At 38.1% G+C, this 26,897-nt stretch overlaps 1 protein-coding gene across 1 annotated transcript in view; it reads right to left on the bottom strand.

Moving 5' to 3' along the window:
* Positions 1 to 17,846, bottom strand: part of PRIM2 (DNA primase subunit 2) — a 93,746-nt gene extending 75,900 nt beyond the window's left edge. Inside the window, exons 1-4 of the mRNA XM_030447776.1 lie at positions 17,565 to 17,846; positions 16,793 to 16,896; positions 16,398 to 16,477; positions 12,867 to 12,987 (exon numbers count right to left, since the gene is read on the bottom strand). Coding sequence (XP_030303636.1) covers positions 12,867 to 12,987; positions 16,398 to 16,477; positions 16,793 to 16,896; positions 17,565 to 17,721 — 462 coding nt within the window. The 5' untranslated portion in view covers positions 17,722 to 17,846. The remainder of the gene's footprint in view (positions 1 to 12,866; positions 12,988 to 16,397; positions 16,478 to 16,792; positions 16,897 to 17,564) is intronic.
* Between the last annotated feature and the right edge of the window lie 9,051 nt (positions 17,847 to 26,897).

The raw sequence follows: 26,897 nt of genomic DNA on the forward strand, positions 1-26,897 counted from the left end.
TCCAAAAACTTCAAAATAAATTTTATATATCCCTTCTCTGTTTTAATGAAGATACAAAGATGCATGCACACATTGTCCTAATATGCATGCACAATCACTTAATTTGTTCTTCCTCACTGGGAGATTTAGAAACAAGAACTCAGTGCCCAAGTCCTTTCCCTTTCCAAGTCTCATCTTCAGATATTTACATGCACACGACACAGATGTCCTTAGAAAGTGAACTTTATAAAAACTGATTTTAGTCACTGATCAGCTGGTACTCAAATGGCACAATGTCCTTCTCCAAAAGAGATGCCATTACTCTCTTAAGACTGACCTATATTGCAATTTTAAGTATGAACACAAAACAATCATTTCCTAGTCAAACTTCTCCGTTACAATTGCAGGATCATGGAATCATTATGATTGGAAAAGACCTCTATGATTATCAAGTCCAATCGTTAACCCAACACCACCACACCAACTAAATCACGTCCTGAAGTGCCACACGTAGAACACCGCTAGGGATGATGACTCTACCACTTCCCTGAACAGTCTGTCCCAGTGCTTGAGCACTCTTACAGTAAAGACATTTTTGCCAGTAACAATCTGTCAGTTCCTCAGGCACGACTTGAGGCCATTTCCTCTCGTTTTATCACAAGCTACTTGGGAGAGGAGACCAATTCCCATCTCACTACAATCTCCTTTCAGGTAACAGTAGAGTGACAGGGCTCTGCCCTGAGCCTCCTCTTTTCTAGACAAAACCAACCCAATTCCTTCAGCTGCTCCTTGTAAGACTTGTGCTCTGGATCCTTCATCAGCTTCTTTGCCCTTTTCTAGACACCTTCCAGCACCTCAATGTCCTTCTTGTAGAGAGGGTTCCAGAACTGCACACAGTACTTGAGATACGGCATCACCACTGCCAAGTACTGCGACATAAGTCACGTTTTCCACGTTCCCGACAAACATTTCCCTAAAAGTAAATCCATAAAAAGTAAAGCTGAACAAAACAACTACTACAGATTACCCTAGAAATAACACCACATACATATAAGACTCATATACAACTGAAGAGCTAGAAGATACCTGCAAGAAATATGGCATCAAGTTTTAACAATTCCAAGTGGAGTGGTGTGGTTGATACACCTGAGGGACAGGATGCCATCCAGAGAGAATTGAATAAGCTTAAAAAGTGGGTCTATGTGAATTCATAATGTTGAACAGGGGCAAGGTCAAGGCAACCTTCCATATATCTATCTATCTATCTATATACACACACACACACACAGGTTGGGAGATGAAAGAATTGAAAGCAGCCCTGAGAAGGACTTGAGGGTACTGGTGGACAAAAGAACTTCATGAGCTGGCAATGTGTGGTCACAGAAGGTCAACTGGATCCCGGGCTATCATCAAAAGAAACACAGCCAGCAGGTCAAAGGAGGCAATTCTCCCCCTCTACTCTGCTCCCATGAGACCCCACATCTGGAGTAATATATCCAGTTCTGGAGTTCTCAGAACACGAGAGATATGGACTTGCTGGAACAGGTCCAGAAGAGGGCTACAGAGATAATCAGAAGGCTGGAGCATGTCTCCTATTGCAAAAAGGCTCAGACACTTGGGGTTGTTTCAGCCTGAAGAAGAGAAAGTTCCAGGGAGACCTTACTGTGGCCTTTCGGTACTTAAAAGAGTTTATAAGAAGGATGGGGACAAACTTTTTAGCAGGTCCTGTAGCAACAGGGTAGTGTACTAGTACTAGATCCTAGTAAACTTAGACTACATACAAGGATGATTTTTTTTTTAAATGAGATTGGTGAAACACTGGAACAGGTTGCCCAGAGAGGTGGTAAAAGCCTCATCCCTAGAAACATTCAATGTCAGGTTGGATGGGGCTCTGAGCAACCTGATCTAATTCAAGATGTCACTGCTCACTGCAGGAGAGTTGTACTAGATAACCTTTAAAGGCCCCTTTCAACACAAAATATTCCATAATAAGTTTTATTCCATTTACAAATCAGGATGCTAATGTCAATTTAAAAAAAAAAAAAAAAAAAAAAAAAAGAGTATTTCAGTATTTGCAGACCATTCTATGAAGGTTATGTCCAAAACAGAAGCTTGTAAATTCTACTTGCAGTGTAATTACATCCTGCATAAACTATTCTATCAACCTATCAGCCTTAATGCTGGGTACTAAGGAACAATATAAACATTTCCAAAATTACTGCATTCACTACTATGTGAGGAATAAGCCCATTTTGAAACAAATTTAACCTAAATCACTACAAAAGAACCTGAGCTGAATACCTTGATTATCCAAAGAACTTCTCTCTCGAATACTATATGGATATAGCTTTGAAAAATGCAGTTTAGATTTCCTGATTTTCAATTCCTGTATGCCCCAAAAGAATGTCTAAAATAAGTATAGAAAAAGAAAGGACACTTGATGACATCACTCTTCTTGTCTGTAATAAGTTTCTTCCAAAATTATGGATTGCTAGGAACTAGAAATCTAAAAGGATCAGGTTAGGACTTGTAACTCTTTCATCATTTCCAAGCCATTAGATAAATGGCAATCAAGTGTGAGGATGCTAGAAAACATTATCATACAAGCAGTGCAGGTTCCCTTCCCACCTCTTCTATCATAATGTGAAGAACAATGTGCAGAAGACACTTATTCTGCACCGCATTTATGATAGAGCTGCCATTTCCTATTTCTTTAGAAATCCAAGGTTACAACAGAACATCTACGTCAGTATTCAGACTGTATTCCAAATAATGTCTGGTTGTTTTCAGGTAGGTTAGGAAGAATAATGTTTTATTCATCACCTCATTTTCATTGAAGCCTTTTTTGCAATTTTTCTTTTAAAGAAAGATGATAATGTACTTCAAACCTGAACGAACATAGATGGAAGTACCACATACAGAAGGATTCAACCTTAAAGGGGACTCTCAAGGTCCTATTTAATTCAAGTTATTAATCACACAAAGCTGTTTAATAGGAATCGTAGTGCCCTGATGAACTAAAGGGGGTAAAAGTAACTGTACAGTTTGTGATTTAGTTTGACTTCAGTTTCACAAACCAATTTCGAGCAATAAAAGCTATCTTCTAAGGGTCCACTTAGATTTCTGCAGATAATCAGCATCTGTTTCTAATCTAACCATGATGATTACCAAATTAAAACTTTAAATTAGCATTTTGCATCATTTACAAACTGTTGTTCATTATGTTTATGAAGGTGAAAAGGGACATTTCCAGTAGTTATACATTCTTCAATCACATTTATTACTTAATTCCACAATTTTATAGAACATTACCAACACCATATGTGCAAATAAATACATGCAATTAGAATTACTGCAGCAAAATGCTAGGGTTTTCTCCATAACTAATATCAAAGTCATGTTTATAGTTCAAGGATTCATTAGAGAAGGGTAAATAAAGAACCATCCATCCTGCCAGCACCAAAAAAAAAAAAAAAAAAAGCATGTTTTACACTCCTTCAAGCCAACTCTTCTCCCTCTCGGATTTATGAGGTATGTGTATACTCTCCTGAAAATCAAGCTTTATTTTAAAAGTCTGTAAGAGCATACTACAATTTTAGCCAAAATATTTGAATCAAACCTTACCCCATCTACCCATTCCTCACTATGTGAGCTCACCAGAATACTCAGCTTGCTTTGAAATCTACACAATTATTTTGCATGGCTGACACTAAGACTGTTTCGCAAAACTCATTACTTGGCAAACAGATCTGCCAGTTGGCCTACCAAGTCCTCAGGCTGCAGAGCAATGACCTGGAGTACTGAGTACTGCTTGGAATGGATTCCCACACTGCTAATGCTTCTCATGAAAGAGGTGGCCCTAGGATTTTCTTCCTCTAACACAAAAAACTTCAGTCAGCCTCAAGGAGTAGCCATGAACTTAAGATATCAATGGGTTGGCTTCTTTCTTCTGTAACAAAAAACAGTTTTAAGGAAGGAACAGTCCAGTCTATGACAAAGCTGCCACTTGGTTTCACTTCTGAAACATGAATGGTTAAACTGAGGAATTTATTACTTCCTTTGAAATTATGTAATTTAGGATGAGAGTAACTTGTTGCCTTTTATAAAGTGCTAATTTTTCAAGTTTCACTGTCTTATTTAACAAACCCCCATATTTAGACAAAACAAAGCCTATTCCTAAGCCTTTCCACATACAATTTTGTTTCTATTACAATTTTAAGAATTGAGCTAAGGAACAGAATAAGCAAGCTTCCTTGTGTGGCAGTAAGGCTCCATTTCCCACTTAGACATGCAACACATCTGACCTTTCCTGCCACCTGTGCAACATTGGTTTTCAAGCAAAAGAACAAATGTAAAATGCAAGCAGTGAGAAACGAGGGTAAAATTCAGAACCACTTCCTTTGCAAATGGAAGCTGCACCTTACTTGGACATAGTTACTGTTTAGCTTGGCATAAGTTTCCACATAGTAAAATTAGTCTCTAGACAGCTCCCCCTTTTAAGCACTTTTTCTCTATACTGTCAGGGAAAAGAAGAAATATTATTTGATGCCACTGAAACACAAACCCATAAACTTGATCAGAAAAACATTTTGCTTTATACAACTGATACCAAGATGGATAATTATAGTCACAGCTTTTTAGTGACTAGACACAATGTTGACCATCTTCTTTCACCTGTATCTGTCCTTACCATGGATACAAAGTAGCCCCATTCTCATTAATCCAAATCTTACTTTAGGTCTTCCATATCCAATAATGGCAGCAATAAAACTTTTTTTCAAGAAGCAAAACTACAAATATTTAAACAACTGCCCCACTACTGAGATAAATGCTTCTGAAGAAAGCATAATAGTGATATCAGAAAGTCTCTCGTAGGAGTGCTCTGATCATAAAAAATGAAATTAAAGAACTTTAATTTCTACTGCTTGATGCTGCTAAAAAAGCATTTCAACTGCAACATCAAAGAGCTACCACAGAAAAAAAAAAAACAACTCTAACACTAACGCACTTTGCTTTTTCCATTCATTTTTCAGTTCTTATTCTTTCCTCTCCAGTGCTGGCAAATGCACTACAGAGCATTAGCTCCCCCAGCTGACTATTTCCATCTGCTGTTCCTTCCCTGTTTCTATGATCCAAAGCATTTTATCAATGCATTTTTATAACAACATTTAAAAAAATGAGATGGTTAATGTTGCAACAACTGGCAGTTACCCAAAAATAAGGCAGCTAACCTAGAAGTTATGAAAAAGCCATAATATTTTTTAAATTTCAAGAGCCTCTTCAGAGATGCAGAAGTTCTAAGATCATTTAAAACAGGAATTTTTTTTTATGCTCTGTGGAAACAGCGACGCAGAAAGATGTATTAAAAAAGAAATATACTACACTTTGAAGCTTATTTGTGCTGCACTCTGCAGAAAGATAACAGAATCATTGCAGGGAATCTAAATTCAACTATATTTCATCTTTATACCACAGATAAAGACATGATAATAACTGTTAATTTTCATTCTTTGTGGAAGCAATGAAGAGGAAATGCTTCCACATTCAAGGAGCTTCCACATTCAGTGCTTGACCGTTTCAAGGAGTACATAGGCTGAAGATAAGATAAAGGGAGGGTCACAGGTAATTGGAACAGTCAAGATGATGGCCAGAACATCACTGAAAAATAAACTTGGGATGAAACTTTTTATTCTGTTCCACTCCACAATCCAGGATATCAAGTTAAATTCCTGGAAAGGTACAGCAACAAGTCAAAGCATCTGATAGCATTGAGGAAAAGAACCACAGAAGACAAGTAACAGCACACATGGATCTGTCCAAAGACAAATTGTGTCAAGCCAGTCTGATTGCCTTGGTGCCAATGCAACAGACCTCAGAGACAGGGAAAAAAGCAGGTTTTACTGTGTCAAAAGCCTTTGAAGTCAAGAGAAAATGACCACATGGTTCCTCTGAATCTCCTATAACCTGAGTACAAAACCAATTAGAAAAGCCATGCATGGAAGAATTTAACCTCAAAATAGGACATAAAACAAGCTACACAAATATTTAAACTAAAATTTAGTATTTTCATTACTAACTTGCATTTTAGAATAGGAGAAGATTACATAATTAAATGCCATGAGGCTGGGGACAGACAGTAAATTGTTACATTTTCTTCAAAATTTAAATCCTGTCAAAAGAAAGATTATAAACAGCCTAAACACATTATCAGTGTCACTGAAGCAGACTATGATGTGTATTTCAGAAGCATGTAAAAATTAAGCCCAAGATCTAGGAGTTACTGTGCAATGTGACACATACAGAAACAGCCTTGAAGGGCAAGAAAAAGATAAGCAGAATACAGAGTGAAGGGAAGAATGAATCTATTCTACTTTTATGGCTTCAGGTTATCATCATCATCATCATGATTAACTACTTCCTCACTGTTAGGTTCTGTAACACCAAGTATATGAACAACAGAAAAATCAACACTGAAATTCAAGAATTTCTAGAAACACCAATGAACCAGGTACCTTGAAGTTTTCTCAAATCTACAGGTGCACTGAAAGCTTCCCAGTAACACATAGCAGCAGTTACGATAAATACTGATTATATCAAAAAGGCTATAAGAACATCACCTCAGTAAACTAGGATTTCTCTCAGACTGTAAAGGTCTAAAACCACTCATAATAAAAAAGTGTGAGTATGGTAATTTTTCAAGGACTTATGATCATGAATAAGCAGCTAAAAGGAAAAAAGAAAAAATGACATGAAAAAGGTCAGGGTAGGAACAACAGGACAACTGAGGGGGTGGATACATAGCATAGCAAGTAGAAAACCACAGACAACCAAACTCACTGATAAAGCTACACCACATGATAGGGTCTGGGCATAACATCAACTGAATCCAAACAGGTCCTGTATCACAATCTGGCAGAAATAAAAATCAGGGTCTCCTAACTTAAACAAAGGAAACCTTCAGCTGGCCAGAGCTCATGCCAAGAAAGAAAAACTACTTCAACCAGAAAGCCCAAGTTACTTACCTGTAAAACCATTTACTTTATATAATTCCTTTCTACACTGAAGAACTTAGTTGAATATTAAAGTATTTTCTTCAGTGACTGTAATATTAAAATATTCACTATATTTCCCTTTAAATATCTTTTAAATCTCTATTAGTGGCTTTTACTGCCAGAAACTGTCAGGCATCATTGGTGTAATTACTCATTTATAGTAAGATTTTAATGCTTTAATCTCCTAAATTAATGTAAATCTCAAATGCACACCTGTGTTTGCATATTCTCTTTGATGGGCTCTGTCACCTTAAATGTCAGCATTTACCTCTCCTGATTGATGCTTAAGGATTTCCTGTGCTCCCTATGTGACTGACTTTGCACAAAGACTATTTAATGTGCCTTGACAGCTGAAAATTACATGCCATACACAAAAAGCTTCAATGTTTATCTGGATAATGACAGCACTGTCCCTTTAAAACTTTTTTTTTCTTTAATTTTTTTTTCTGTTTTTAAAGGACATGAAGCATAAATTACACTGAAGTAATTCTGGAAGACCTCCAGAACCACTCAATCTTATGTTATTGTGATAGAAAACCATCCCATATCTCAGGGGGAAATACTCAAAATATAGATCAGAAATAAGCAAGCTGCAGAAACAGGGAACAGATTAATAAGTATTTGTTCTTTACAAGGAACTGAAGAATTACTAAACAGGAAGTTTAGCAAGTGTACCTTTTAAGTCTTAAGCTCTAAGCCAAACAATTTAATGCTTACTGCAAGACAGGAGGATTTTAACTAACATGAAGCAAGTGCTAATGAAATAGCCTTTTTCCCAGGGAACAGGAACTATCAAGAGAAAAAACCCAGAACTGCCAATCTTCTAGGCGACATTGCTTTAAGAAAACTACATTTTAAATGAGCTAGTAAATACTTACAATAAAATTTAAACAAAACATTATTTCCTAGGCATTATTATTGTAAAAGCATCAGGTAACAAATGCTGCTCTGAAGCCCAGCCTCACCCTTCCCTTGGAAACACGTGGAAGGGATCTGAACCAAATAATGTATTATAGCAAGTGTGTCTATATAAAAAACACTTCTGTTTGCCCCCCAAAATTATAATTACTGTCAAAGGTAGAATTTCAAAGTTAAATTTGTTCAGTGTCTTTCTATTTATTGGAAAGAAGACTATACTGTAAGCATCACCATTGATTCAATGATTCAAACACAATTTATTTCAGAGAAAACACAGAATAAAATTCTGATTTTTTCATGTTCTCAATACAATAATTGAGGGGGAAGCTATTAATGAACTATGTGCAAATTACTGGTAAGATCAAACTAATCATCAAAATTGAATCTATTTTTTTAAAAGATATATGAAAAAGTGTCTGAACAGCACAGATTTTAATTATTTTTTTTCTAGTATAACACCAAGAGCTCTAAAGCTGCTTAGAAAATAAATTAGAAAATATAATGGAAATGTTAAGACAACCAGTCTCAGATACTACAAAGTACATCAGTCTATTATTTTTGTACTATTCCCAGGCAAAACAGCACTTCATTAAAGTTGAGGTTTGGTGTTCTCATTAGGAACCTGACACCTATAATGCTACATAGAATGCTTTAGCCAAAAGGAATGAAAATATTTTCACAACTGTCTCAAACTCTGGCCAAAAAGCAGAGTTATTGGTGAATGCACCTTCTTAGAGTTGAGATACTGAATTTTCCAACTGAGAAGTAACAACACTAAAATTTTAAATCCTTATCAGTCTGTTCTTGGGCACAACCTGGGTCCTTGCCACTGATGACCCAACAACCTCTTCTTATCCAACCTAATACAGCCAGGTTTAGACAACAGGAAAAGACCACTGCCATCCATGTAACTTTTCACCCCCCTGTCATTTACAACTAACTGGAAGAACATCAGTTGTCAAAGGCTTCAACAGGGGACCAGTCTCAGTTACAGCCTACAAACATCCACATCTGAGTTTAAAATAACAGTGTAAATAATTTTTAAAAAGACAGAATTTGCAGCAATCAAAACCCTTACACTCATGAGGCTGTCATTTCATGTCATGGTACAGTTACAATTTACCACCCATAACTACAAAAACAGAGGAGAGAGAGAGAACGAGGTCCATCACACATGCTCCCCCATTTTTATTCTTGCTTTCCTTCTACCCAGGTTCTTTCTTGTCATTTTATTCAATACCACAAGTTCTCTCTCTTGCCCATGTTGGCATAAACTGGCAGGATAATATAAATACTAATATTTCAGAGTACTGTAAAATTTTGAGCTCCAAACCAACTTTCCAGCAGGCTGAACAGCACAACTCCAGGCACCCTCCATGCTTGCCAGAAAGCAGATTGACCAAACCTATCTCCTGTAAGTGACTAAAATACAATCTAGCTGTTACTCGTTAAAAAACATTTTAAAACAGTGTCTCAAAGACAAATTCAAAGCAAATTTCCATTTTTTTTCAGAAAGTCCACATTCCTGAGGCTTCTCACAGGAATTATATAGATAGACTAAATTAATCTAGTGACAGCTTTGTAAAAGCATTTCATGAAACAACTTACACAAGCTTCACATTTTCATATTTTATGATAAATGTAGAGCTTATTTTTACAAATATTGTTTTAAAAATTGAAGTATCAAATTCTGAAACACAAATTCATTGAACTGAAGTAATCATCTTTAATCTGAATACTTTGAATAGTTTATAGCCTGCCTTTTGAAAGCAAAGGGCATTTTTATAAGGTAAAACTCCCCAAAGCAAGTATTTACTCAACTTAATAAGCCCTTTCCTATGTATTTTACTCCATCAGCAATATAAATGTCAGCCTCAGGATATAAAAAATTCTACTATAAGTCAAAACATTAATTTTCATTAAATTTCATTTCTATTTTTAGATTCTGAAAGCTCTTGTTCTTTGATTAAAATTCTCTTTAATCATGAGATTGCAACTCCTATAATTTCAAACTCTCTGCAGCTGTCACATAAAAAAATTTTAAGTCTGTATTTTTTCTTCTAGTTGTTAATAATTTCATTCTCACCAAAAGGCTGCTAAATAAAATCTTTTGCACTAGAGTCCTTAAAGAATCTTTTATCCCTTAGTGTGACTGACGACTTCTTAATTCTATAAAGCAGCAATTCTCAATCCACAGTTCAAGAAATCTCAGTTATTAGTCTGCAAAACCCCTGCAAAAATAACACGAATACATGTCTCACTTTCTCAGAAATTTAAGCAAACATGGAAAGAAATGACCATTATTGCATTCTCAGTCTTCAGTTCACTTTGTGGGTACTGTAAATGAAGACAATTGTGACAAAACTGTACAAGATGATCCACTTATTCCTCTTCCCCACAAAAATGTTGGCCAGTTCTTTTATTAAATACCATAAACTGCTTCTGATGGGGTTCTTAGAACTGTTAACTGGAGACAGAGCTACACCAGGCTCCACCAAGGTCTGAACTTCAGCAGCACTGGCCTATCTCAGATTACAATTCTGAAATGTACAACCACCATCTAAAAAAATGCAATGCACCCATCTTAGCTATATTTATTCAAAGGTAACTTTCTTAGGACATCTTAAGCAATTAAGATCCCATAGTAGAATTTCTAGCCATTTACCAACACAAAAATTGAACTGTATTATCATAACCCCTGAAGACCATCCCCTTTTCTGATGCATGGAGCACAAAGTTTGATTCCAACCTTGTTTTATGCCCAGTAAGGCATGATAATATTGTAACTTCTAACAGATAAATATGAAAAGGACACCTCATCTTAATTTCACTTTCAAATCCTTTTACAGACAAAATTAAGAAAAAGGAATGTTGCCTTATATTTTAGTGGCCCTTACATCACACCACAGTGTTCAGACCTGTTTTAGATACATAAGGAATTCCTTAGTAATATTCAAATGTTTTATACGTGATAGTGCAAGGAGGGATTAATTTTGCTTAAATTCCTCCTGGAACTGGAAGAGGAGAAAAAAGTAAAAGCTTGCAGTAGATTTTCAATGAAATGATACTTTGGTGCCTCAACAGGCCTAAGAAGTAATACCTTCTTAATCATTTTGACATATTAAAGGCATATTCAATAGCACAGAGCCAAGCCACACTCTCAGCTATTTCCAGCAACCTGCAAACGTTCTCACCAGTCTGAATGCTAAGACTGTGACAGCACAATATGAGACTAGGGAATAATCAAATGAAATACAGCTCCACAAACACACTTCACCCAAAAGGTCTGTTGAACCAAGGAATGACATTTTTATTAGTCCCTCAAAGACCCAGGAAAGCCCTTGTGTTACTGCTTAGATGGACAAATTCATTCTCAACACTGCACAATTCATCTTGCATCACCAACATGTACTAGTGGCAGCTCTTTCAATCAAGCAATACATAATACACAGCATTCATAGACTTTAAAATATTTAAGTTCTTCTAACTAAATAGTATTTTAAAAGAAAGGGTTTTTTTCAGTAAAATTATTGTACATTATTTTTAGTAATTTTTTACTCCCAGGACTTCAGGCAAAGCTGAAGCTTTCTAATAAAACAGCTAATAGCTCCAATGCAAAATTTATGCAGAAACTGCAACAGACGTTTTCCTTTAATTCACTCAAGCAGTACATAATAGCAGGAACTCATTTATAATATCCTGAATACATCACAAAAATACCAGTAGTTTGTCTACACAGGTTTGGTATTTTCAAGGTTTTTCATTAAGCTGGTAAAGCACTAGAATGAGTAAGTGAAAAGAGGAAAAACACTTCAAATCTCAGTTCTAATGAGAAAGCAACATCTGTGGAGTATTTTCAGAATTTTGGACATAACTTATATTGTGCATTCTCTATAGTATGTACTTAATGGGCAAAAATCACATGGTCTATGAAATTAGAGTACAATTTACATGTATGTCCATGTAACTATAAAAATGTTATAATTGTACATCATTTATTTTAAAATTACATATAAATCCTTTAAAACAGTAAGCAATTTTTTCAAATACTGTATCTAATACCAGCTTCTGGTGTTCTCTTTTAAATAAATCATAGCTTTGGTTACACATCTATGACTTCAGTAACTCACATAATGTGCACAAAGAAGCATAATTATTTTAATGTGCACAAACATACAACCATTAAAAATACACTTGTAAAGCAGAAGCTTATTTTTTTTTAACCCACAATGAGTTGCATTCTTGAGCAATCCAGACTGTATTTTCATACTCCAATTATTGGAGTATGTCTTTTATTTTCACATAGTTTTCCAGATGGAAGCACTCAGTAAATGCTTTGGTTACCTGGCTCCAGCAAGAGCCATCATATTGAAAGCAGTAGACTGCAAAGGTGCTAGAGAATTGATTGCACACGCTTCAAGTTAGAAACAAACATAGCCACTGCTTTCTTATCACTGAAACCTTTAAGGTGAATTATCACACAATCCATCACTGGCATATAAAAGAAAGCAAGGTAATATTGCCCCCAGTGTTATTTGCTCTAATGGAGAAATGAAACATACAAATGCCATATCAGAAGAAGATGCATTACATCTAATCCATGCAGGATCTTGATTGAAAAATACCTCCTACCAGCTTTCAGAAACATTGTTAACTTACCTTTGTAATTACAGATTTTTGCGTGTTGGTTGACTGAAGCAAACTGAGCTTCTCATGTTGCAGCACAAAATTATATCAATTAATCCTCATTGCCATGGCATGCATACTATTTTCCAAGTTCAGAGGTTCCATGGGGTTGTTTTTTTTCAAGGCATAACTGCATTTTTTATTTTTTAAAAAGCAGCACTAGAAGTATCTTATTTTAAAAAACAGGAGGCACATGCAACATAACCCAAGTACAGAAAGTAGCATACTTACAACTTCAAATGATAGGTTGACATACTCCAGGAATTTTTGCCTTAAAGCCTCATTTAGCTGGTTGAAGCGATACCGCAAGAGATCCATTTCTTGCTGAAGAAACCAGCGCCTGAGATCCTCACTGCAAAGAAATAATCAGGAAAAAGTCTTTCCTAAGTTTGAGAAAGAATTTATGTCTTTGTTGCATGACACAGAAAAAAGAAAAAAAAAAAACACAAACAAAAACTTATAAGTATGTTTGAAGGTTCCTGAATAGAAGAGACAGTTTTACTGTCAGAGTGGAAACAAGACTTCTATCTTCCATCTTAAGTAAGATTATGCTCCTGTGACTTTCAAGTTTCTCTTTAAAGCTCTGTTTTACATGAAAGTGAATGAAACAAGACTGTTCTATACTCTGGGCTTGACAGATAGAACTGAGATGACAAGAGGTCTGAAATGCTTGTGGCATGGATGAGACTTCTTCCCTCAAGACTTCACATACTGCATCTTAGCAACATTTTTATATAAGAAAGAGCTTTAAAGTCTTGGAAAATCAAGAGATTCTGATATTACAAATCTAACTGACAAGAATGGAGGATCTGGCCACTTCAGACGATGTAAAAAACAAACCAAAACAATCCAATTCAGAAGTGTAGCAAACTAGGGGGAAAAAAAAAAAAAAACCAGACAACTGATGCAAACTCATACCCCTGGGTGGCACTGTTGGCCAGCTGGAAACTTGAAAATGCGGTATCAAGAGAGAGCAAGTCTATAAACACAATTGCCTGGCAGGCCACAGGAACTGAATTCAAGCTAGTTTCCACTTTTTAAAGCTAGTACACTTTTTTAAATAGTCCTACCTTAGTAACTTCCATCAATTAACTTAATGATTTGGGCCAAGCTTGTTTTTCTGACCTACTATGGTAAAACTTTTAGAGAATATTATATTCTATGTGCCTACGTATTTATTTTAACTTTTGGGTAACATGCCAGTTTTAAAGCACAGAAACATCTCACCCCTGAAATAGATGCTTTTGAAGAGAGGATGAAGAATGCTGGATACAGGGTCACCTCAATATGCTGAAGATGCTATTTTCTATTTTACGAGCAAGCACTAAGTCTACCTTTTCAAAGCAGATCTCATACACAAGACAATGGTCTTTTAAATGACAGTCTATAGAGAAAAAGAAAGCATTCCAGTTATCTGCATCTATCACTCATTCCAGGAGATCCCAGAGCCATAATAGAGATGTTAGGCAGTGGAGGGGGAGATACTATATGAGCGACAAAGACAAATGTTTATCCAAGCCCCTGTTTGGTTTATTTCTGACCAAGGCAACATTTTCACTCAGCATGCTAGCTGATGTCATTCACTTATGTCCTCCTCCCTTCTTAGCACAATAGACAAAGCTTTGTCAGTTCCAGTCCTAAACCAAATATCTAGCCTTCAGGCTTTTTCTAACCTCTTGTATTGCTTTCTGTGAATCCAACACAAACTTTTTTCACAGACCAACCAAAAACAGATGCCACTGGAATTCCAGATCTGGAAGCTTTTAAGGACCCTTCTGCTTCCTAATCTGATCAGAGAGTCCGTAGCAGGCACCTACAATGTTGTTAGCCAGCTTGGTCTCTTCTCCAACACTTAGTCCAAAGCTCTCAACTGTCCAAAGATCAATTCCAAGGAAAACCCCCATCTGTTCCAGCTCCATAACTTGGCTTAGAGTCCCTCACACTCACTCTCCTGTTTGTGCTTACAAATCTGCACCCATACAGAGCAGCACTTCAGTCATGTCAGCTATTACAGTATCATGTGTTCTACCACACTCACCTAATTTAAACAAACAATATTGCAACTCAAAGTGCAATTGAATTAACAATTTGTCATGGGTTAACCCCAGCCAACAACTACGCCCAGCAGAGCTGTGCACTCACTCCCTCTCAGTCGGATGAGGGAACAGAATAGGAAAGGTACAAGTGAGAAAACGCATGGGTTGTGTCTTGGTTTGGGCCAGGATAGACTAAATTTTCTGTCTTGTAATTTTTGCTTTCAGTACAGATTCTCATAAGAATCTGTACTTGGTGAAATTAACAGCAAGTTTCTCAGTCAGTGTCTGCTTCTAGAACAGATAGCACTCGGTGTTTATAGCTACAACTTGAGAGTGGTCTGCAGTACCAAGGCCACTGCTTGGTTCTGAGGAACATCTTACACTCTGGAAAGAGAAAGGGAGTAAAGGGGTCACACCTGCAACATCCCTTTAGAGAGGAGCAGAGAAGACGGGTGAACAAAATGACCAAATGGAGTATTCCATTCCATACGTGTCATACTCAGCATAAATTTGAGAGATCACCAGGGTCAAGCCCCTTTGCCTTTGCTCTTCTCTCTGGTCCTCCTGTTCCCATTTGCATTGGCATCCTGGGAAGATTCCACCCATTCCTCTGCCTGTGGTCCTGATCCGTATCAGCCTGAATCAGCATGCTCCTGCCTCCAGGTCCCGACTGCTGCTGACCCCAGGCATCCAGCCTGGACTTTCCCAGGACTGCTCTGCAGCCTTAGTGGTGACATGAGAGTTACTGGGGACAAGGGGGGGGCAGTGTGGTATCCTTTTTCTGTATAATTGTATATATTTATAATTCTTCCTTTTTTATCATTACTGTTTCATTAAAGCTGTGTAGCTATGTTTCTCTCCCTTATTCTCTCTCCTTTCCTTGGTGGGGAGGGGATTAATAGAGAGCATCTCTCTTCATCAGTCATTCAGTTAATTGCTGGCACAGCATTAAACCATGACTGGTTGAGGTAAAGGAACAGTTTAATAGAAAAAGCAGAAGCTGCAAGAAGTTTCAATTACAAGAAAGGATTGCAACGGCAAGGAGTCAGGAGCTCAACTGAGGTAAAACAAAGCTGCTAACAGACAAAGTACTGACAACCTCTGTGACTTCATCCAAAAACTACAGGTGAAGCAAAAGCAATGCACTTGACAGGACCCACTTTTTTGCTTGAAACTGCACACAACTGGAAAACTGCAGTTTTCCACAGCAATGAATTGGGAAGAAAAGCAGAGACAGTAGAGAAAACTTCAAACTCAGAAAGTATTTTTAGTTTGCCAGAAACAAGGCTCTCACTTTCAGAAAGTCCTTTTCCATAGTCAGGGGTTTGGTCAGTAATCAACAGCTCAAACAGTTGACACAGTTAATTTAAATTAAATTATCAAATCACTGCAAATGCCCAACACTTAATACTGGTGTGCTTAAATCTCAAGAATATGTCTAATGAAACTCAAATCAATGTTCTGTGTAAAACTGAAAACCTTACACTTATTTCTGTTAATTATCACAAAACCTGGGTACTAATTTTAATCCTACTCCTGAGCATCCTTTTTCATCACAGTTGAAATTAGGATCCCAGCAAAAAAACTCCAAACCTGTATTTGAGCCTTCTTTCCTATTTAGTAGCCACGTAACTCAAAAATGTCAATGTCTATAATACAGCAACATACTATCTGTATACATTTAAAATTATAATAAGAATAAAGTATAACCCAAAAAAGTACTTACGACTGGCAGTAAGCAAGGCGCAGTATGAAATGAGAAATATGATCTTTTCTTCTTGCCTCATAATCATCCTCAGCCAAAGCCTATGGAACACATTATTACTATTTCAGATAAATAATCCCTCCCAGGTTAAAAATTCACAATTAATTTACCATTGCTGTTTAAAAGTGTATTTAATACTCATCTTTAATACAATATATACAGTCAAAGATACGCTCAAAGAAAAACTACATCTCTGACAAAACGACAGAATTAGAATAGGAACAGTAGGAAAAGTATTGCATCACCTCTACTCTTATTCTTGAATGCTGTAAAGAAACTAAATTGTAAGAGTAGTAAGTAAGCAGTAATAAAGAGATTTGTTTGGTTGCTTTTGGGTTTGTTTTTTCCTTACTTACTCTGTAGGGAAACTTAAGCTTCCGTAGCTCATTCTCCAGCTTTGTTTTGTATGGTTCACTACCTCTTGTATAGCTCACACCAAGGCTTTCAACTACTTTAAGCACTGGGGAAAGAAAACAAAACGCCCATGTTAGAGACAACATACTGAAAAGAAATCTAAAAAAATATAGCTGCATTTTTATTAATGTTGAGAAATGCAAAATTGGGTTAAGGCCTCAAGAATTGCTTTTAGTGGTATGGGGAGCAAAGGGGTGAAAAATACAGAGTACAAGGTGTAGCTCAAAAGTCCCGAGCCGCTCGCCCGTCTCTGGGAGCCATACAGTCACCAAGGAAAGGGAGACAGATCCCTGATGGATCAATCAGTTTCAGAACACATTCCCACTGTAATGACGGAAACCTCGGATTCAGTGGTGTTCAGGGGAACCCTTGTTCCCAGCCCCAACGACCTGACTCGTGGTACTGAGAGACATCAACTGTGTCCCCACACCTAGAAAGTGAAACACACTCATAAAACCCACCAGTGTAAACCGAAACCACACAGTCCTGACTGCTATACCCCAAACACTCCTAGGGATGTCACCTACTGGCCTCTGAAACACCTCAAGCAACACATTTTCCTTAAAAGGAGTTCATTTCAGCAGGAGCAGGCATCCAATTCACATCATTAAGAGGCAGAGTGTGTCTAAGCCCGTCAAAAATACACACAGCCATGACAGGAAGAATCAAAAGCACAAAGGGTAGCAGGGGTGGAGGGGAGACGACGCAACTCACGCCTCAGGCGATCGATGGCAAGGTTCTCAAACTCCACCAGAGAGATGCTTTCCGTGGGGGGCTCCAGGTAGAACTGCAGGCTGTGAGGATACAGCTCCCGCCGGTCCCCCGCCAGCCGCGCCTGCTTCAGCCTCGCTCGCCCACTGGAGAAATCCATGTCCGCCGCCGGCCGGCCTGGGGGCGACACGGCCGCTCAGCCAGGAGAGAGGCCGCACCGGGGAGGCTGAGGGAGAGGAGGGCGGGAGGAAGGCCGCCCGCTTGCCGAAACCCCCGATTTCCCGCGCACCGACAACCCCACCCACTTCCGCCACGCAGTATCTACCACCCGGTCACAGCCACTCGGTCACGCCCACTCGGTCACGCCTCCCGCAGAGGGTGGGGTGGCAGCGGAAGGCGCCCAGGGCTACGGCGGCGGTGCTGGTGCCGGTGCCGGGGAGGGTGGCTCGGTCCCGGCAGATTCTGCCCTCCTGGAGGGAGGTTTGTGGTGCGAGGTTTGTGGTGCCTGTCCCATCGTACTCACATCCCGAAACTGATTAGATGGATCCTCTCGTCTGGATTTTCTGGCAGTACGTGATACGCTGTAACTAGCTTGATGTCGGCTTGTCGTTTTCATGACTGAAGGTGTTTAAAAATATTTGCCCCTAAGTTAAACAAATACCCCGTCCTCTTTTTCCCCCTTAACCTTTTCAATGGGTTTTAATGGGAGGCTAATGGATGGCTGTGGGTGCCTGGCGTGGTGGTCGCTTCCACAGCCTGGCAGCCCACAGGTATTTCCTTTGTTCTCAATACTCAGTATTGAATGGCACCGTAGTAAAATGGCTCCTCAAGTGCCAAAGCAGTCATGAGCTCTCTCCCTCATGGCAGGACAACCATGCCAGGCAAAGTCCATTGGTAAAACCAGGCCACAGCAGGCATCAGGTGGCCCATCATGTCAATGGCCTGGCCACACAGCCATGGGGCACAAACCCTTCATGGCCAAGGCACCCACTGCACTGCTCCCCAGGGTCTACCTGAAGTGTCCTCCCACAGCACCCAACATTTGTCCTCAAGACTGGCACAACTACTCTTTTGTCATCAGTCACCTACTGTTGTCCCCTGTTCACCTTGGTGACAGAAATGTCATCTGAATCTGAGCAATACCAGCACCCAAAACCAAGGATCACCGTACCACTTAGTTCCTTGATGCTGTTAAGACAATTTGAAAGTGAAATATTTAGCAGAGTATTCAAACACTGAGGAACTTCCCTTTAATTCCCAGGCCCCATAAAATCTGCACCATTCTACAGTTGTATATTATTGTTGCTTGCTCAAGATTACTGCAGAATTTGCCACTTTTGCCACTGGGATGACCATTTTGCTGCCATTGTGGTTATGTTCTGCTTTGTGTCCCTGCCCTGAAATGCCATTCATTTTCTAATTTTCCTCAACTAGAAAAGTTAGTTGATGATCTTGCAACAAATGTAGAGTGTAAAGGGATGGAAAATCAGAACTGGCAGTCAGTTTATACTCACAAAGTGATTAAAATCAGTAGTTTAGCCTGACAAGCTGTTCTTTAGAATAATGTGCTCTAAACAGTGCTGATAATGCAGAGCTATTTTTGTTACTGCTGAGCAGAGTCAAGGCATTTTCTGTTTCTAACACCACCACCGGTAGGCTGAGGGTGCACAAGCTGGGACAGCTGACCCCAACTGACCAAAGGGATATCCCATACTATATGATGTTCTGCTCAGCATGTAAGGCTGGGGAAAGAAGATGGGAGGAGAAACATTCAGAGTTATAGTGTTTTTCTTCCCAAGAATCCATTCCATATAATGGAGCCCTGCTTTCCTGGAGATGGCTGAACACCTGCCTGATGATGGAAAATAGCAAATTTTTTGTTTTGCTTTGCTTGCACAGCTTTTGCTGGGGTTAAACCATGACACTAAGATAAAAACACTGTCAGTATCTTTTTATATATTTTCAAAAATATATAAATATAAAAAAATATATAAAATATATTAAAAAAATATGTTCAACCCAAAGCAACATTGTATCTTTATATACATATAAAGAAACTTTAACCCAAAGCAACTTTTTCTTTTCTTCTTTTTAATAGCCAGTGCTCTCGCTGCTGTCACAGAAATCAGAAATCACAGAGTGTTAGGGGTTGGAAAGGACCTCAAGAGCTCACTGAGCCCAACCCCTCTGCCAGAGCCAGACCATCTACTGTAGGTCACACAGGAACACATCCAGATGGGTTTTTAATATCTCCAGAGAAGGAGACTCCACAACCTCACTGGGCAGCCTGTTCCAGTGCCCTGTCACCCTCACAGTGAAAAAGCTTTTTCTTATGTTTACACAGAAACCCCTATGCTCCAACTTGCATCCATTACCCCTCTCAACATGTAGTACCCCTTTCAACCCTTTCCTTTTTCTTTCCCAGGCCCTTCCCTTTTCCACCTGGCTACTACACAAATTGATCAGGAGTAGGAGTGAATCTGCCAGAATCTCCCCAGTAACTGCAAGAAGGCAGAGCTGTTGCCTCTGACCAGTATGTTAACTCCAAAGAGATCATTCTGAGACTTGGCAGCGCACCATCAAAGGCAGGCCAAGGAGTAAGGTAAAGAGTTTGCAAAATATGCTTCAAGTTCTGTACCCGGACTGGACTGGAGGGGGAGAAGTGTGCCAGTGCTGAGGACCACTCTGCAGAAACCAGCAATGCTTTTCTTTTTAATTTAATTTCAATTAATATTTTTGGTCTTGGCATATAAGTAATACCACACTTTTCAAAACCATGGTATGCAGTTTGCTGTCTGTCACCATTTCTATTACTGAACCATGTCCTGCTGCTTTTTAACAGGTCACAGAATAACAGAAAGTTAGGGGTTGGAATGGACTTCAAAAGATAAAGTCCAACCCCCCTGCCAGAGTAGGGTCACCTACATTTCAAGGAGGGAGTCAGGCAATGAGCTTTCAGTTTTGCTATTTGACCATTCCCAGACACTTTCCTGGCAACTAACCTATTAGTGAGCCCTGTGTTTTTGTTGTCCCAAGGTATATCACCATTTCTCACCCCGAGTGGGACAGCAGACTGAAGGCCATCCTTAGGCTCACCTCTACTGATCCTGATTTTATCCCCTTCTCCTTTCAAGCCTGCTTAAAAGCCCTCACAATAAGGGCTGCTAACTCCTGTGAGAAGGTCCTTTTCCCATGCTGAGAAAGATGTACCCCATCTCTTGCCAGAAGACCCAGTGATGCACATACTGCTCCATGGTCAAAAAACCCAAAGCCCTGCCAGTGACACCAATCCCTGAGCCCTGCCACCCCAGCAGTTATGTCTTCACACACCATTTTCCTTTTTCTTAAATTTTGTTTTACTGCTAACTTTTTTCCCTCTAATGCTGAATGCAGATGGTAAAATTGCAATTAGGTAAAAACCTACCCTGTTTAGTTTTTTATTTCAGTTAACTGTTTACACTGATATTGCAAAAATTATATGATTACTTCAGAAGAAATGAACAATCAAAATTAGTACCTGTATTTCTACATCTTACAGTGCAAAACCTTGGGGTTTGTCAGCCCTTCCACAGAAAAATAATTTTCTTGGAAGAAAGAAGAAGTGAAAAAGTTATCAAGTTCCCAAAATTTTGTAATACAAACTTTTCTCCTGAAATGTTTATTGAAACCTATAGATGGTAAAATTTCTCACAATAGCATTTTGGTTACATTTTTCTTTGTGTATTTCCATGACTTCCACAGTAACATTACCAGTACAATCTGATTTTTTTAAGTATTTTTTTGAGAGAATCATTGATGTTGCAACAACCCACCTCACAAATGTTTTACAACAGCATCCATATGGTCAGCTGTCAAACAGTCCCCATCATCCCATCCAAACACAGTCCAATTCAGCATACCCCAATTAATTAACAAAACTCAAAATCCTTGCTGACATTAAGTACATACCATTGAACAGTTTCTACTCCCACTTTTATCATACTGAATAGCAGATGCTATTCCTTCAGAGCCTAGTTCTTCTCTACTTGCATGACTACAACTACTAATAAAAGGATAAATAAGTTGATGCTGCTATCTAGTCTCTCTTTCAAGTTTCCCTGTTCATCCATCAAGTCTAGGATGTCTGAGTCTTTATGGATGGCAGGGATTAGCAGAAAACATCCCTCCTCTGCTTCCAGCTCCCATTCAGCTCTCGTTGTTAATTTACCCACAGTCTTATTTACTGCATGAATCACCAGTCGGATTTAATCCTCATATAATTCAGTGTTTATATATAATGGCCTTCATAACCTGCTTCTTGAATATTCTTTTTTAATATTCTTTAAAAATTTTATTTATTCAAAATATTTCAAATATTTTTTTTACTTAATTTAACTCAATTATCTTACTTGTCTGGCTTTTTTCAGAAACCTTCAGAAATTTACACTTTTCTTGTACTGTATTTGTGTCATTGCTAGCCCAGCTTCAATCTGTGTGTCTGTTTGCCATCCAGGTTTTACTGAGATTTTTTCTTCTGACCATGATGCACAGATACCTCTGTACCTAATATAAATAGCAGGGTAAGTATTTTGAGCTAGCCTTAAATTTCAGCATGCTCTGAAGTGAGTAAAGCATGAGTTATGCAGTGAAGAGAAGTCCAGGGAGTTATTCTAGTTGGAATATTCTCCAAGTCTCTCAATGTTGATTTAAGTGGGGAGTGACAATGGTCACACCCCCTGTGATACCCTACGGCTCTCTGGCTCCATTCGTACAGGGCTTTTGGATCCTACATTTATCCCCCAAGTCCCCTGTCCAAGACTCTAGAACACAAGTGGAGTAGTACTGGAGTAAATCTAGATACATTTTCACAATCTTTTTAAATTTATCCTGACAGGTAGGTCTGTCATCCACATCTGCCTCTCACTATATGCATCTTCTTCAGTATTTTTAGGCTGTTGTAGCAAGTACATTTGCTGCATCCTTGTTCTGTTACAGATCAAATTTTCAATCCCTTAGCATAATTTTTCAGGCTACATTTCAAGGAACAATCTGTCTTCTCCCTGTGATAGGCTTATCCAAAAGGATCCCACTTCTCTACTCCATTACAAGATGTTCCATGTGCTATAAATAATTTTGCCTGCCATGATGAGGCTTGGGGTTTTCTGGTTTTTTTTCTCTTGTTAATCTTCCTCTTCTGAACATTTGATCAATGTAGAAGAGAAGGACTGAAGTACAATCTTAGAGAGAGGGGTTGAAGTATCAAAGATAAGAAGTACTCACAAATTTGAGAAATTAGAGCCTGGATATAGGGGGGAGAGAGTGATTCAGATTTCTACCATGGGAAAGAAAAGCAGAAGGTGGCCTCTTCCCTGTGTGGAGCAGCAGCAACCAAGCAGTTAAAACAAACATCCTGGCTGATCAGGGTAAACATAGCTTGGGCTCAGCCACTGCTCCATCATCTCCAAACAAACAGACAGGGAAAGTTTGAACTATCAAGCATCAGGCTAAATTTAATGTATTCTGCTGCACAAGGATCTCCTTCTTTTTCCGAGTATATCTTCATTATATTTAAATTGTGAGCTTCTGAAACATGCAAAGAGGTTTTTCAATCTGTCTATCTGTATAGAGGTTGATGTTTTCTTTTCTTGGATGCTATTACCACTGAACAAATTTACATGAAGAACAGGCTTTTGTTGCATAGAACATTTTGTGTTTGCCACATTTCTAATACTCTTGTGATTAACTTAATTTCTACCTGTATAGCAATAAAGAGTATGATCCAAGTAATCTGTAGGTAATTTAATTTTTTTAAACCTCACCAGTATTGCTGCTCAAGGTAAAAAACAAGGCATAGCTATGTATCCAGGATTTTTATAATTTTCTTTAGTCATATAAAGAATTATTTGTCAGATTTCAGAATAATGCAAAAAAGGTTTAAAATATTTTTCATTAGAAACTTCTATTGTCTAAAAATTTCAAAGTATTATTTTGTCTCCATTAAAGGGAGCTCAATGCAGTTTAAGGACTTTCTTCAGCCTTTTTGGTATTTATTTAGGGTTGTTGAATAATACACATGTGGCCAAGCAGATTTCCTGTTTTAAGCCTATGACTTGATCTTGAAAAAATGTCCTGTTCAGTACTGACACACAGAGAGTTTTCAAATACCCAGTTGCTGTGTAAAACAGTCTGCAAAATTCCAACCTTAATGTAAGTGGCCGGCCACCTTTGCTAATAAATCTCTGCGTTAGATATACTCAGAGCACTTCCATCATTAGAAGTGAAAACCCCCAAAATAAACACCAGGGTGGGATCCAGTCTGCCTAATCTAGCCACTGAGCTTGCAGCTACCTTTTAATCTTTTCAAGGGAATAGTTTCCCCTGAAATACTTGGAAAGGGGTAGGTATCCTGCTGGTCTCTAAAAGGACATCCAGCCTGACTAAATTTATGTAGTTGATCTATTTTCCATTTGTTTAGCTAAGTTTGTTTGGGTTTGGGTTTTTTGTCATCTGAGTTTTGTGACCTTTTTCAAAGGTAAGTGATGCACAGCAGTGGAAACTTAGGTAATTTTGCAAGTTAGGGGAAAAGGGTCTCTCTTGGATGTAGTACCAAGTCCTGTCCCCTGTTATGAATTGACACCAGCATAAGGAGTTAGAGGTAACTCCCTTATTCCTTATGCAAGCGAAATTCCAAATTAACTGGAAGTTGCCTGAGCAAGACATATGAAATGATGATCATCATACTAGCTGATCCTTAAGATACCTTCCTACTAGAAACTAAATATATTACTTTGTCTCAGCTCTTAGTATTTTGTCTTTCCATTACTTTTGTTTTGTTCTAGCTCTTCCTTTGGCTGAGGCTTTGTGGAAGCTGAGCTAGAGAAGCAACACCGGCTAGTTTATCAAAAAGTAACTGTGTAAATTTTCAAATAAATCTCCTCTCCCTGCTAAGTCTTGTCTAAAAGTGCATCAGTTTCAGTGGAAGCAGAATGTAGCCTCAGAATGTTCCCCCCAACCCCATCCTCCAACACTGCAGACATCAGTTCCCACTGTAACACTTCTTAAAATTCAGGGCTTGATGATAGAACTGTTGATTACTTTTCAGACTACAGAGCTAAAATAACTACTGGCACCGGTATCTTGGCAGTCTTTCTTCAGATAAGCTACATGAGTATGTAGAAATCTGGTACCCACATGATTGTTTTGAAAACTTAATTTTGCTTGTACTTCCAATTATACTTCCAAAAGTTTATCAGTTGCACAGCTATTAACAATGCATTACTTCCAAAACCATAAGGTTATTAGGTATATTGAAGACCTAAATTTTTTTATAACAAGTCTGGTAACAGTTAAATGACAAGAGTGGATCACAACAAATATAAATGAGTCCACCTAGTACTCCTTACTACCATATACTGTCATAGGTGATACTTATGCATTGCAAAAAAAAACCAACAAAAAAACCAAACCAAAACAAAAAACCACAAAAAAAAACAACCCAAAAAAACCCCACCGAGCACTTTTTATTTTTTTTCTAGTATATAGTGTCTCAAATGCTTTCAAAATTAATTGTTCTCTTTATATATATTTTGATTTTATCAACCCTTTACTTACATGGGTATCTGCATGGTATTACATGCTTCAGTGCCTGCAGTCTTGCTTTGTCTATTAACTGTATATAATAAAACATGGGTACAAACAATGGCAGAAATGTAATTATATATTGGGTGATGAGTACATGTGCAGGTGTTGTATGCTTCACCCATTTACTCTGAAGATCTCTGCAATGACTTGATATTTCATGCTAGTGGAAGAATGTTCTTCCAAGGTCTCCTTGACCAGACTCTAGGCAAAAGCAGACTTTGAAAGCAGAATCAACCAAAGATGGTAAAACAGGTACACTGACAATGGCAGTCATCATAGCTAAAGATTACTGTTGGTGTTTCTCCTTGCTCTTCTTGCTGTTCTCTGGCAGCCTGAATACTCTCCCAATTCCTCCTCTCTCAGTTGCATAATAAAGTGTGCACACTTGTCCACCTTCACCTTGTGAGGAAAGCTACCAAGTAATAGGCACCTTTAGGCAGAATCTAGAGGTCTTCAATACCCTTAGAATAGTTTAGCTGCAGAAAAATTATCAGTTGTGCAGCAAAAATACTGATAATTCTTTTATTTCAGAAAGCCAGCCAAGTTTGCTGAAGCAGTCTATACTCTGTGTTTCATTCTGGTTCTATCTCAGATTTGCCATCCAAATGATTCAGACTGTCCAGGGAAGAGGAACCAAACTCCCACCTTCCAGCCCTCTTGAACACATCAGACAAAAGATTCTTCTGAAAATTCACTGATACGATGTTTAAAAAGAAGAGGGAGGAGATAGTGACATTTTAGACAATTACAAATACATTTTCTCTTATAGGTCATTGGATTCAGAGGCAGAAGACTAGCATAACTTCCTATTTCATTTATCCTTCTTCACAGTGTTTTACTTCTATAATTTTTTACTTAGTATTTTCCTCAGAGTCTGGTATAAAAATACTTGCATTCACTTATAAGGTTCCTGTTTCCCTCAGTAACCTAAAATTGGACATATTATATTTTTCTTATAGGTTGTTATGACAGACTCTTCAAAGTTCAAATGTAATAGCCTGAACATAGATGAGTTTTCAGTAGTGCCAGAGAAAATGTCAAAAACACTTTCTCCCTGACGTTTTTGAACTTTTAAAAGACTGAAAAAAATTCCTGGTTGAGATTTTCCAGAACCAGCTGTTGGGACAGTCTACTAGCGAGTTTGTCAGCCACATTTTTTCTCTGAAATACAACTTTCTTATGCTCCATAGGGCTTAGAAGTTGGCTAAAATCTTTTGGATATCTGTAAAAACTCATATAATAATTAGATAGTTCTAGAAGTTGAATAGTACAATTTCTGTATTGTTTTTGTGATTGGCAGATCATTTTCTATCAGTGTCAGCTATCTATTTTAAATTGTGGTCTACTGATGATGGGATGACTTGCTGGTGGCCCACAGAAAGACACTGGTCAGGTCACATAATTAGAAAAAATAGTATTAGAAAAAACAGAATATGCTCTATGATTTACTTTTTCTTCTTAGTTTTTTAATAGATTTCAGAGCCAGGAGGAAATATATGAAAACTGCATATATATGGCAGGCCATAGAATTTCATTCACTGTATGGATCCATACTACTAAAATCGGTCAAGGATACCTGGTCGAGGAAAGAGTGAATCTTAGAACCTTTCTGTTAAATATAAATCCAAATTTTCTTGAGTAAACTCGAATGATTGTGTCAAAACTTAGTAAAGCCCACATGCTGTGGTCACAAAAATGTGGAACAAATTAAGTATC

The sequence above is a fragment of the Calypte anna genome, chromosome 3, assembly GCF_003957555.1.
Source record: "Calypte anna isolate BGI_N300 chromosome 3, bCalAnn1_v1.p, whole genome shotgun sequence".
Taxonomy (NCBI): Eukaryota; Metazoa; Chordata; class Aves; order Apodiformes; family Trochilidae; genus Calypte; species Calypte anna.